General features: G+C 45.3%; 1 protein-coding gene across 8 annotated transcripts in view; it reads right to left on the bottom strand.

The window, feature by feature from the left end:
- NVL (nuclear VCP like) overlaps window positions 1–12,947 on the bottom strand; it is a 202,827-nt gene that overhangs the window by 42,898 nt on the left and 146,982 nt on the right. For 2 of the 8 annotated variants that reach the window (XM_053605348.1, XM_053605351.1), the window contains one exon: window positions 11,686–12,905. The exons of the other annotated variants lie outside the window; for them this stretch is intronic. In XM_053605348.1, coding sequence (XP_053461323.1) covers window positions 12,861–12,905 — 45 coding nt within the window. In that variant the 3' untranslated portion in view covers window positions 11,686–12,860. Of the gene's footprint in view, window positions 1–11,685; window positions 12,906–12,947 lie in introns of those variants that run through there. 8 annotated transcript variants of the gene reach the window in all.

The following is a 12,947-nucleotide window of genomic DNA, read 5'->3' as shown; positions in this document are numbered from 1 at the left end:
CTTGCTCAGGCTGGTCTCAAACTCCTAAGCTCAAGCAATCCACTTGCCTCAGCCTCCCAAGTAGCTGGGACTACAGGCACCCACCATAACGCCCAGCTATATTTTTGTTGCAGTTGTCGTTGTTTAGCTGGCTGGGGCCGGGTTTTAACTGCCAGCCTGGGTGTATGTGCTAAGTGAGCCAGGGGAATCACTTGAACCCAAGAGTCTGAGGTTGCTGTGAGCTATGATGCCGTAGCATTTTACAGAGTGTGACAAAGTGAGACTGTCTCAATCAAAATATATATATATATATCCTTGGGTGGCACCTGTGGCTCAAGGAGTAGGGTGCCAGCCCCACATACTGGAGGTGGTGGGTTCAAACCCAGCCCTAACTAAAAACTACAAAAAAAAAAAAAAAAAAAAATATATATATATATATATACATACACACAAGTATTCAGTTTGGCATATTAGTCTTACTAAGCTGAAAATAATGAAGTGATATAAAAACATCAGACATGAGGTAAGCATTCAAAAAGTGTTTGTTGAATTAGTTTTTGTTTTGTTTTGTTTTTTTGAGACAGAGTCTCACTTTGTCATACCAGTAGAGTGCTATGGTGTCATAGTTCACGGCAACCTCAGACTCTTCAGCTCAAGGGATTCTTTTGCCTCAGCCTCCCAAGTAGCTGGGACTACAGGTGCCTGTCACAACGCCCAGCTATTTTCAGAGATGGGGTATCGCTCTGGCTCAGGCCGGTCTCAAATTTGTGAGGTTAGGTGATCCACCCTCCTTGGCCTCCCAGATGGCTAGAGTTACAGGCGTGACCCATTATGCCTGGCCAATCAGTTTTTGATCCTCTTTTCTTTTCTTTTTTTCTTTTTTTAAGAGACAGAGTCTCAGTTTGTCGCCCTCAGTAGAGTGCCCTGGCGTCAAAGCTCACAGCAACCTCCAGCTCTTGGGCTTAGGCAATTCTCTTGCCTCAGCCTCCTGAGTAGCTGGGACTACAGGTGCCCATCACAACACCCGGCTATGTTTTCGTTGCAGTTTGGCCGGGGCTGAGTTCAAACCCGCCACCCTCGGTATATGGGGCCGGCGCCCTACTCACTGAACCACAGGTGCTGCCCCCCGCTTTTATTGAGACAGTGTCACTTTGTCACCCTGAGTAGGGTGCCATGGCGTCACAGCTCACAGCAACCTTCAGCTCCTGGGCTTAGGCGATTCTCTTGCCTTAGCCTCCCATGTAGCTGGGACCACAGGTGCCCACCACAACACCTGGCTATTTTTTGTTGCAGTTTGGTGGGGGCTGGGTTCAAACCCACCATCCTTGGTATATGAGGCCGGCCCCCTACCCACTGAGCCACAGATGCTGCCTTTTTTTTTTTTTTTTGAGACAGAGTCTCATTTTGTCACCCTTGGTAGAGCTGTGGCATCATACCTCACTCTCTTGACGTCAATCTCAAACTCTTGGGCTCAAGCCATTCTCTTGCTTTAGTCTACTGAGCAGCTGGGACTACAGGCTACCTCCACAATGCCCGGCAATTTTTAGAGGTGGGGTCTCACTCTGGCTCAGGCTGGCCTCAAACCTGTAAGCTCAGGCACGCCACCTGCCTCAGCCTCCCAGAGTGCTACACCTGGATCAAGTTTTTCTATTTTTAGTAGAGATCGAGTCTCTCTCTTGCTCAGTCTGGTCTCAAACTCCTGAGATCAAGCCATCTTCCTGCCTCAGCCTCCCAGCCTCCCAGAGTGTTAGGATTATAGGCATAAGCATCTGGCTATAATATTAATTTTGAGAGAGTTCAAGTTAGACTGGAATCTGAAAAGAAGACCCATTGTCTGCTTACCAGGCTCATAATCAGCCAGAGTGGGAAAGCAGGTTTTCCTGTTTGTGCAAAAGAAGGTAATTAGAATTTCAGTTGTAATAAATATCTACATGTATAATCTCCTCTTTAAAGCTTTCTGTTTAGGGACTGCTCCCATAGGCTAGGCTGTTAGGAATTGTTTCTTTCTTTCTTTTGAGGCAGAGTCTTACCACGTCTCCCTTGGTAGAGTGCTGTGGCATCATAGCTCACAGTAACCTCAAACTCTTGTGCTTAAGTGATTCTCTTGCCTCAGCCTCCCAAGTAGCTGGGACTACAGGCATCTGGCACAAGGCCTAGCTATTTGTTTTGTTGTTGTTGTCATTGTTGTTTAGCAGGCCCAGGCCAGGGTTGAACCCACCAGCCCCAGTGCATGTGGCCGATGTCCTAACCACTTAGCTACAGGCACCAAGCCATGGAATGGCTTCTTTTGAATGCCTTGACCATGCTTAGGGCCTGAGGTGCCTCTAGCATAGGTATTGGTAAAGTGGCTTCTGACTACCATTAACTAAACACCCCAGGAAGACCACCTCCACAGCCTTGCTCACTCCTGTTTAGACCACAAACCATGAAGTCCCAGCTGGGTTACACACCTGGAGGGTAGGAACAATATCAAATCTCCATCAAATCTCTCCAATGTTAACTATGTTAACTGTCCTTTGTGCCACAGAATAAAGAGATTCAGTTTAATAACTATTATGATCAAGGATATGGAAATTACAATAGTGCCTATGGTAGTGATCAAAACTATAGTGGCTATGGTGGATGTGATTATAGTGGGTATAACTGTGGGAACTGTGATTAAGGATAGGAATCTACAGGCTACGGTGGTCAACAGAGCACTATGGCAAGGCATCTCCGGGTGGCATCACCAACACAATGACCAGCCATGTAAAGGAGGACACTGGAGACAGTAGGAGGGAATGCTAACGGAACCCATATTGCAGGACAGCGAAGCCTGGTCGTCTGTTGATCTAAGATGATTATTTTGTAAAAGACTTTCTAGTGTACAAGACACAATGTGTCCAACTGTTTATAGCTGCCAATTGGTTTTCTTTGTTTTTACTTTGTCCTTTGCTATCTGTGTTATGACTTAATGTGGATTTGTGCTTATATACATTTTATTTGTTTGACTTTATGCTAAACCTCAAATAAATGCTTCCTCATGTGATTGGTTTTTTTTTTTTGTAGAGACAGAGTCTCACTGTACCGCCCTCGGGTAGAGTGCCGTGGCGTCACACAGCTCAGCAACCTCTAACTCCTGGGCTTACGCGATTCTCTTGCCTCAGCCTCCCGAGCAGCTGGGACTACAGGAGCCCGCCACAACGTCCGGCTATTTTTTTGTTGCAGTTTGGCCGGGGCTGGGTTTGAACCCGCCACCCTCGGCATATGGGGCTGGCGCCCTACTCACTGAGCCACAGGCGCCGCCCTGATTGGGTTTTTTTGTTTGTTTTTTTTTTGAGACAGAGTCTCACTTTGTTGCCCTTGGTAGAGTGCTGTGGCATCACAGCTCACAGTAATCTCAAACTCTTGGGCTTAGGAGATTCTCTTGCCTCAGCCTCCTGAGTAGCTGGGACTACATGTGCCCGCCACAATGCCTGGCTATTTTTTTGTTGTAGTTGTCATGGTTGTTTGGCAGGCCCGGGCTGGGTTTGAACCTGCCAGCTCCGGTATATGTGGCTGGCACCCTAGCCGCTGATCTACAGGTGCTGAGCCCCTTATGTGAGTGTTAAAAAAATAAAAAAATTGGATGGCTCGGCGGCGCCTGTGGCTCAAGGAGTAGGGCGCCGGTCCCATATGCCGGAGGTGGCGGGTTCAAACCCAGCCCCGGCCAAAAAAAAAAAAAAATTGGATGGCTCCTGTGGCCTAGTGAGTAGGGCGCCGGCCCCATATACCTAGGGTTGCAGGTTCAAACCCGGCCCGGCCAAATTGCAACAAAAAAAATAACTGGGTGTTGTGTAATAGTAGTAGTCCCAGCTACTTGGGAGGCTGAGGCAAGAGAATCACCTAAGCCCAGGAGTTGGAGGTTGCTGTGAGCTGTGATGCCATGGCACTCTACCAAGGGCAATAAAGTGAAACTCTGTCTCTAAAAAAATAAAAAATAAGGGCGGTGCCTATGGCTCAGTGAGTAGGGACTGGCCTCATATACCGAGGGTGGCAGGTTCAAACACAGCCCCAGCCAAACTGCAACAAAAAAATAGCCAGGTATTGTGGCAGGCGCCTGTAGCCCCACCTACTCGGAGGCTGAGGCAAGAGAATTGCCTAGGCCCAAGAGCTGGAGGTTACTGTGAGCTATGATGCCACAGCACTCTACTGAGGGTGACAAAGTGAGACTTTGTCTCCAAAAAAAAAGTAAATAAATAAATTAATAAAGTAAAATAAAATAAAAAATAGGCTCAGAGCCTGTAGTGCACTGGTTATGGCACCAGCCATGTACATTGAGGGCGGTGGGTTCGAACCTGGCCCAGGCCAGTTAAACAACAATGATAACTGCAACAAAAATAGCCAGGTGTTGCAGCAGCGCCAGTAGTCCCAGCTACTTGGGAGGCTGAGGCAAGAGAATCATTTGAACCCAAGAGTCTGAGGTTGCTGTGAGCTGTGACGCCACAGCACCCTACCAAGGGCTACATAGTAAGACTCTGTCTCAAAAAAAAAAAAAATGAAATGAAATAAAATAAAAGCTCACTTTGGCCAGCCCAGGTGGCTCACGCCTATAATTCTAGCACTCTGGGAGGCCGAGGTGGGTGAATTGCCCTTAGCTCACAGGTTCAAGACCAGCTTGAGTAAGAGTGAGATCCTGTCTCTTAAAATAGCCAGGCATTGTGGTTGGGCACCTGCAGACTCAGCTATTCAGGAGGCTGAGGCAAGAGAATCACTTGAGCCCAGAGGTTGCTGTGAGCTGTGATGCCATGACACTCTACCAAGTGTGACAAAGTGAGACTCTGTCTCCAAAGCAAAAAAAAAAGCTTACTTTGTTATTATGTGTCAAGTGCTACAGATGCAAAAATGACAAGGTGCCCTGCCACCAGAATCTTAACCTAGTACAGTAAGTACTTAAGTCTAAGTCAGCACACAATGTAGTTTGAGCTGAAAGCTGAATGAGTGGGCAAAGGTGTTCAGATAATGCGATAATAAGTCCAAAAGCTGACCCTGTGGCTAGTAGGGAGGAGGCCTTCTAGGAAGTGTGAACATCCTGAGTACACGCTTCAAGATCAGAAAGAACACAGAGTTTTAATGGAATGGCAATAAATCCAGTCATGGCAAGAGAACGGACAGGTTCCAAAGGTGGGCTGATGTCAGACCACAAAGTCCATGTATAATCAGACTACCGAATTTATGCCACTGAAGGATGTTTGGCAAACAAGTGACATGTTTAATTTGTATTTTGGAAAGGTAACCCTGGTTTCAGTGTATGAGAGATTGGAAAAGGGGATTAACCAGGAGGCTATGCAAATAGTTATGAAAGGTGATGGCAGCCTGAACTAGGTAAGTGTCTGTGAGAACAAAGGGGACAGATTTTTAGAAACATTTCTAAATCATAAATAACTGATGATCAACAAAAAGGACTAAAGATGATATCAAGATTTCTAAATTGGGTAATGAGTACCAAGGCAGGTATGAGGACAGGGGTGGTGGGAAGCTCAGGAATCCCCCCGAGGTTTTGGAGGATAGTATGGCTGTGACATAATGTGGACTTTTTCCTTCCACATCTAAGATTCCTTTCAAGCACCTTTGCAGAGTCTCTCTTCTCCTCTCAGGGGCAAGGCTTACTTAGTAGTAGAACCAGGTGGCACAGAAAAAGAGGAAGGAAATGGTGGCTAACATATCCTCCAGGCATACTGAACTATGTATAGTTCTTTATTTGTAAGTAACCCACATTTCCAACATTGATACCCTTCTTCCTTTTGATTTTCAGAATACTTTGTAGAACTTCTTCAAAATCAGATGAAGAATCATAAGTTGTATATAAAAGTTTTCACCTTGGGTGGCGCCTGTGGCTCAAGTAGGGCGCTGGTCCCATATGCCGGAGGTGGCGGGTTCAAACCCAGCCCCGGCCAAAAAAAAAAAAAGTTTTCACCTTAAGTTTTTAAACTTTTTAACAGAAGTGAACATACTTGCAGAAGCCCTAGTGCAGGGGCCTTCTTTTCTGTTTTTAGAGATGGGGTCTTATTATATTGCTCAGGCTACTCTCAAATTCCTGACTTGAGTGATGCTCCCTCCTCGGCCTCCTACATAGCTGGGATTACAACATACAAGCAACCACACCTGGCAACCTCATTTCTAATGGCATCAATTAGTTTTATCTTTTTGAACTTTATATACTAATAAGTAAAGGCTGGACATGGTGGCTCATGCCTGTAATCTTAGGACTTTGAAAGATTAAGACAGGAAGATTGCTTGAGGCCAGTCTGAGACCAGCCTAAGGAAGAGCTAGATACCATCTCTACCAAAAATAGAAAAATTAGCCAGGCATGGTAGCATGTGCCTGTAGTCTCAACTACTCAGGAGGCTGAGGCAGGAGGTTCACTTGGGCTCAGGAGTTTCAGGTTGGAATGAGTTATGACGGTACTCCAGTCTAGCCTGAGTGTCAGAGAAAAAAAAAACAACCTGTCTTAAAAAAAACAAGAGAAGTAGACTCACATAAGAATAGTTTCTTCCAGTCACCATCGTGAGTCACCTGTGTGTGTTGTCCCATATACTTTGTCATTGCTGGGTATTCTAGTATATAAAAATAACATGTTTTACTATTCTGGATTCTACTATTCTACTATTGGTGGATATTTGGGCTGTTCCCAGTTTTGATCTATTATGAATTACGATTTCTTTTTAAGAGGAACTCTTTTATTTTTTTATTTTTTTGAGGCAGAGTTTTACTATGTCGCCCTCGGTAGAATGCCATGGCGTCACAGCTCACAGTAACTTCAAACTCTTGGGCTCAAGTGATTCTCTTGCCTCAGCCTCCCAAGTAGGTGGGACTATAGGCGCCTGCCACAAGGTCCGGCTATTTTTTGTTGCAGTTGTCATTGTTGTTTAGCTGGCCCAGGCTGGGTTTGAACCCACCAGCCTCAGTGTACGTGGCTTATGCCGTAACCACTGTGTTATGGGCATCAAGCCATGAATTACGCCATTTTGAAGGATACCTGTATGCAAGTTTGCATATCTGTATGTATGCTGGAGTGGAATGCTAAATTATTCATATGTCCCTTTTTGAGACTGAGCCTCACTGTTGTCCCAGGATAGTGCTGTGATGTCATAGCTCACAGCAACCTTAAACTCCTGGGCTCAAGGGATCCTCTTCTTTTTTTTTTTTGTAGAGACAGAGTTTCACTTTACAACCCTTGGTAGAGTGCCATGGCATCATACAGCTCACAGCAACCTCCAACTCCTGGGCTTAAGCGATTCTCTTGCCTCAGCCTCCCGAGTAGCTGGGACTACAGGCGCCTGCCACAACGCCCGGCTAAAGGGATCCTCTTGTTTCAGCCTCCTGAGTAGTTGGGAATACACATGCCCACCACAACGCCTGGCTAGTTTTTCTTTCTTTTTTTTTTTTGTAGAGACGGAGTTTCACTTTATCGCCCTTGGTAGAGTGCCATGGCGTCACACAGCTCATAGTAACCTCCAACTCCTGGGCTTAGGTGATTCTCCTGCCTCAGCCTCCCGAGTAGCTGGGACTATAGGCGCCTGCCACAATGCCCAGCTATTTTTTTGTTGCAGTTTGGCCGGGGCCAGGTTTGAACCCGCCACCCTCGGTATATGGGGCCGGGGCCCTGCTCACTGAGCCACAGGCGCCGCCCATAGTTTTTCTATTTTTAGTAGAGACAGGGTCTTACTTTTGCTTAGGCTGATCTTAAACTCCTGAGCTCAAGTAATCCCCCTGCCTCAGCTTCCCAGAGTGCTAGGATTACAGCTGTGAGCCATTATGACTGGCCCCTTTATTGTTTTGGTTTTCTTTTTGTAGAGACAGAGTCTCACTTTATGGCCCTCGATACAGTGCCGTGGCCTCACACAGCTCACAGCAACCTCCAACTCCTGGGCTTAAGCAATTCTCTTGCCTCAGCCTCCCGAGTAGCTGGGACTACAGGCGCCCGCCACAATGCCCAGCTATTTTTTGGTTGCAGTTTGGCCAGGGCCGGGTTTGAACCCGCCACCCTCGGCATATGGGGCCGGCGCCCTACCGACTGAGCCATAGGCGCCGCCCTGTTTTTTTTTTTTTAATATGACAAAGGCAAACGCCTGATGAGTAAATACTAAAAATTCTCACAAAGGTCGTGTACAAGTCAGCTTCTAATTTTGACAGACATGTTGTTGAAGAACATTTCATATTTTTTTTTTTTGAGACAGAGCCTCAAGCTGTTGCCCTGCGTAGAGTGCCATGGCATCACAGCTCACAGCAACCTCCAACTCCTGGGCTCAAGTGATTCTCCTGCCTCAGCCTCCCAAGTAGCTGGGACCTACAGGCGCCTGCCACAACGCCTGGCTGTTTTTTTATTTTTTTTGGTTGCAGCCATCATTGTTGTTTGGCGGGCCCAGGCTGGATTCAAACCTGCCAGCTCAGGTGTATGTGGCTGGCGTCTTAGCCACTTGAGCCACAGGTGCTGAGCCTTTTTTTTTTTGAGACAGAGTCTCACTATGTTGCCCTCGGTAGAGTGAAGTGGCATCACAGCTCACAGCAACCTCAAATTCTTGGGTTCAAGAGATTCTCTTGCCTCAGCCTCCCAAGTAGCTGGGACTACAGGCACCCGCCACAATGCCTGGCTATTTTTTTTTTTTTTTTTTTTTTGAGACAGAACCTCAAGCTATCACCCTGGGTATAGAGCCATGGCGTCACAGCTCACAGCAACATCAAACTCCTGGGCTTAAGTGATTCTCTTGGCTTGGCCTCCCAAGTAGCTGGGACTACAAGGGCCTGCCACACGCCCAACTATTTTTTGGTTGTAGTTGTCATTGTAGTTTGGCAGGCCTGGGCTGGATTTGAACCCGTCAGCTGTGGTGCATGTGGCTGGCGCCCTAGCCGCTGAACTATAGGCACCGAGCCTATTTCACACTTATTAAATGCTTCCTTTGTTGCAAGCCCTGGGCTGGGTGCTAAAGAGACATTACTGACAGAATCCTTGCCCTTACAAAAGTTGACAGGAGACATGAAATTGTCAGACAATTGCCACGTTTCTTTAACTTATTTAAAATTTTTGTGTTTGTGTCTATTTTGTAAAAATATGTTGAAAATGAGTGCTGATACCAGTGATAAGAATAAGCCTGGGGCGGTGCCTGTGGCTCAGTGGGTAGGGCGCCGGCCCCATATGCCAAGGGTGGTGGGTTCAAGCCCAGCCCCGGCCAAACTGCTTCAAAATAGCTGGGTGTTATGGCGGGTGCCTGTAGTCCCAGCTACTTGGGAGGCTGAGGCAAGAGAATCGACTAAGCCCAGGAGTTGGAGGTTGCTGTGAGCTGTGTGATGCCACGGCACTCTATCGAAGGCAATAAAGTGAGACTCTGCCTTTACAAAAAAAAAAAAAAAGAATTAGCCTCATAAATCTAAAGCAGTGGAGATAAGGATGAGCAATACAATCTCATCCCAAATCTATTTGGCTTTTCAGTTTTGGAATGTGAGTAGAGCAATTCCAAATAGTGAAGGATTTACTCCCCAAATATATCCAAATCTATTCAGTTTCTTTCCTTTTTTTTTTTTTTAACCTTTCTATTTTTATTGTCATCACTCTTATGCTAGATTTCAACACTTCGTGTCTGGACTACTGTTTAAAGAACCGCCTAAATGGTCTCTCTGCTTTCAAATCTCTCTATCCCTACAATTCATCCTGAATCCTGCAGCCAGATTAAATTTCCTAAAAGAATGTGTCCATCAGATAAAGTAGTACTTCAAGATAAGTACGAATACCAACCGTCAAGACTAGAGTTTGAATCATCTGATGTCAACTTGTTGAAGTTGTCCATGAGAAAATTGCTCAACCTTACTGAGCCTTGGTTTCCTGTTCTATAAAATAGGGTTTTATGCAGGGTGTCCATAAAGTTCGTGTATAATTAAAAATAGTTGCAACATTGTAAGTATATGTGATAGAATCTGTAAAAAGGATTAGAAAGAAGAACCATTTTTTTATTCTTGTTAATTTTCAACATGTCTATTATCATTACTAATACAAAGGGTAATCTGATTCTGTACTCTGAAAATAATTTCAAGCTGATTTTCAGTAATACGAGCAATCATATCAGTTATCCTAGCTTGCAAGTCTTCTACTAAAGATTGAGGTTTGGTTGAATAAACACTAGTTCTCACATGTCCCCATAAAAAGAAATCCAATGGAGTCAAATCTGGCCCAAAAAAATTGTCCACCTCTTCTAATCCATCTGTTAGGGAATTTCTCATACAAAAACCATCTTAACATACAAAGCAAAGTGATAAGGAGCACCATCTTGTTGAAACACTATATTCTCGGGCAGCACCTGTGGCTCAAGGAGTAGGGCGCTGGTCCCATACGCCAGAGGTGGCAGGTTCAAACCCAGCCCCGGCCAAAAACCACACACACCCTTTAAAAAAGGATGGCCCTATGACTCACTTTTTTCCCCAAAGTACACCACTCATTAACTTTAGGAGAACCTCTTTCATGTTCAACAGACTCATGTGGATTTTCAGTTCCCCAAATATGGCAGTTACGGTGTTGACCTTGCCACTAATGTGGAATGTTGCTTTATCTGAGAACATTAAATTACTCAAAAATGCATCATTGTTGCTAAGTTTTTGTTGAACTGGTGACAGAAAGTTAGTAGTGCATGATAATCCTCTCATAACATCTGATGCACCTGATTGTAAGCTTTCATGTGAAGTCTTGTCTGCAGAATCTTACACACAGTAGACTTTGAAAACCTCAGCTCTAGTTGATGCCTGTCTTAATGACTTTATTGGACTTGCCTCAAAGGTTCCTTTAAGGGATACTATGGTTTCTTCATGAACATGTGGCCTACCAGACAGCGGATTATCACTGACAGAACTGAAAAAACTGTTTCATTCAGTCTTTTCATCCACTTGGATATGGAATTCCTGTGTGTTGCTTCTTTCTTATAATGGGTTCTAAACCTTTGGACAGCAGCAGTAGATTATTAGTTCAACCAACCAAAGAACACAATTTACTTTTTCTTCTTGTAAAGCTGTCTTCTCCACTCCTACTGCTTCACTTGACTGGCCTAGCGAAGGCCCTCTGAGAATCAAACAGTGAGGACATGAATCTTGACAGATACTTACAAATGACTAAAGATTCTAAAAAGTATAGAGCAATGAGGCATTTTCTAACTTTTATAGCTTTTGGAAATACGATCATTCACTGAACAATCTACATACAGAAGTTGAGAGGCTGCCTGGTCTGTTCTCAGAGACGCCAGCCCCTCTCTCACTCTGGCCTCTGTTCTGGGCTCAGATCATTTACTTTCTTTCCTCATCTCCTCAGCCTTCAGGACTCTCAGAACTTTCCCTGATCTCAGTTGTGGACAAGCTGCCCCTGCTCTGTGCTTCTTGTATGGTGTTTATTCTTACCCCTTTACACCCTTTGCACAACGGTTTGACTACCTCTTTACATGCCTGAATACTGTTTTTTTTTGTAGAGACAGAGTCTCACTGTACCGCCCTCGGGTAGAGTGCCCTGGCGGCACACGGCTCACAGCAACCTCTAACTCTTGGGCTTACGTGATTCTCTTGCCTCAGCCTCCCGAGCAGCTGGGACTACAGGCGCCCGCCACAACGCCCGGCCATTTTTCTGTTGCAGTTTGGCCGGGGCTGGGTTTGAACCTGCCACCCTCGGCATATGGGGCCGGCGCCCTACTCACTGAGCCACAGGCGCCGCCCGCCTGAATACTGTATTAATGTGGATGTTAATTTGGCTGCTTTAACACAGACCAGAATATAAATGGTTTAGGTAAGATAAAGGTCTCATATAAAAGTCAGGCCAAGCCAAGTGACAGTCTGAGGGGTGAGGAAAGTCTGCTGCCCAGGGAACCCAGGCTTCTATGTTTATTGCTTTCTCCTTCCCTAGGATGTTACCTTCGTTTACAAGACCAAAGCAGGTTCATCATTATTACCTCATCAGAGTCTTCCCCGGGAAGGTAAACATGGAGTTAAGTTGTGATTTTGTTTTTTTTTTTTTTGGAAGCAGAATCTCACTTTGTCACCCTGGTAGAGTGTTATGGCGTCATAGCTCACAGCAACCTCAAGTGATTCTCTTGCCTCAGCCTCCCAAGTAGCTGGGACTACAGGCAACTGCCACAATACCTGGCTATTTTTAGAGGCAGTCTCGCTCTAGCTCAGGCTGGTCTTGAACTCATGAGCTCAGGTGATCCACCTGTCTTGGCCTCACCGCGCCCAGCCTAAGTTGTGATTTTTTGAGGACATCCCAGAGTCTTTGCATATGAGGGAGAGTGTATGATCAATGTAGGCAGCCCCACATTAATGACAGTTAAGTACAGTTCAAGTTGCTTTCTTTTAAGGATGTAACCAAAAGCTGTTCCCATCTCTTCTATTCATATAACACCAGCCAAACTGTACTTACTCTCCTAACAGCAAGAGACTTCTTACTGTGAGGCAGAAGAATGGATATTATAGGACAATCAGCTCTCTCTGCCACACACACCATACTGGAGTTCTGAGTTTGCTATTACATCAGCAGTGCTTAGCACAAGTGTTTAATAAAATGGCTGAATGGGGCATCAGGTTGTCCACTTCCTCTCAGATTGTCCAGGAAAAAATAGTTCTTCATAAGAGTTCTGTATAGTTGAGATTATTCAAAATAAAAATTTTACTTTAAAAATTTGTTTTATTTCAGCAGTTAAAAAATATTTTCTTTAAAAGAGGAAGCAGGGTGTTTTATGGAAAAATCTTCAGCTCCAGCCTGGTGTCATTAAATTGAAAGTAGAATGCAACCTCATGGGAACACAACTGTGTCAAGCTGAAAGGGGACACCTCAAAGCATGTGTCCTTCTGTGCCAGCTCTATGCACTGGACTCTTCTAAGCTGGCTGCTGAAGATGTCATGGGCTGAGGGACTGCTGCAGAAGTTCATACATTATCTGATCCTGAGAGGAGGGAAGAAAACAGCATATGGAGCTGATCACTGT

The sequence above is a fragment of the Nycticebus coucang genome, chromosome 10 (assembly GCF_027406575.1).
Source record: "Nycticebus coucang isolate mNycCou1 chromosome 10, mNycCou1.pri, whole genome shotgun sequence".
NCBI lineage: Eukaryota > Metazoa > Chordata > Mammalia > Primates > Lorisidae > Nycticebus > Nycticebus coucang.
This window is presented reverse-complemented; position numbering and strand designations above follow the sequence as displayed.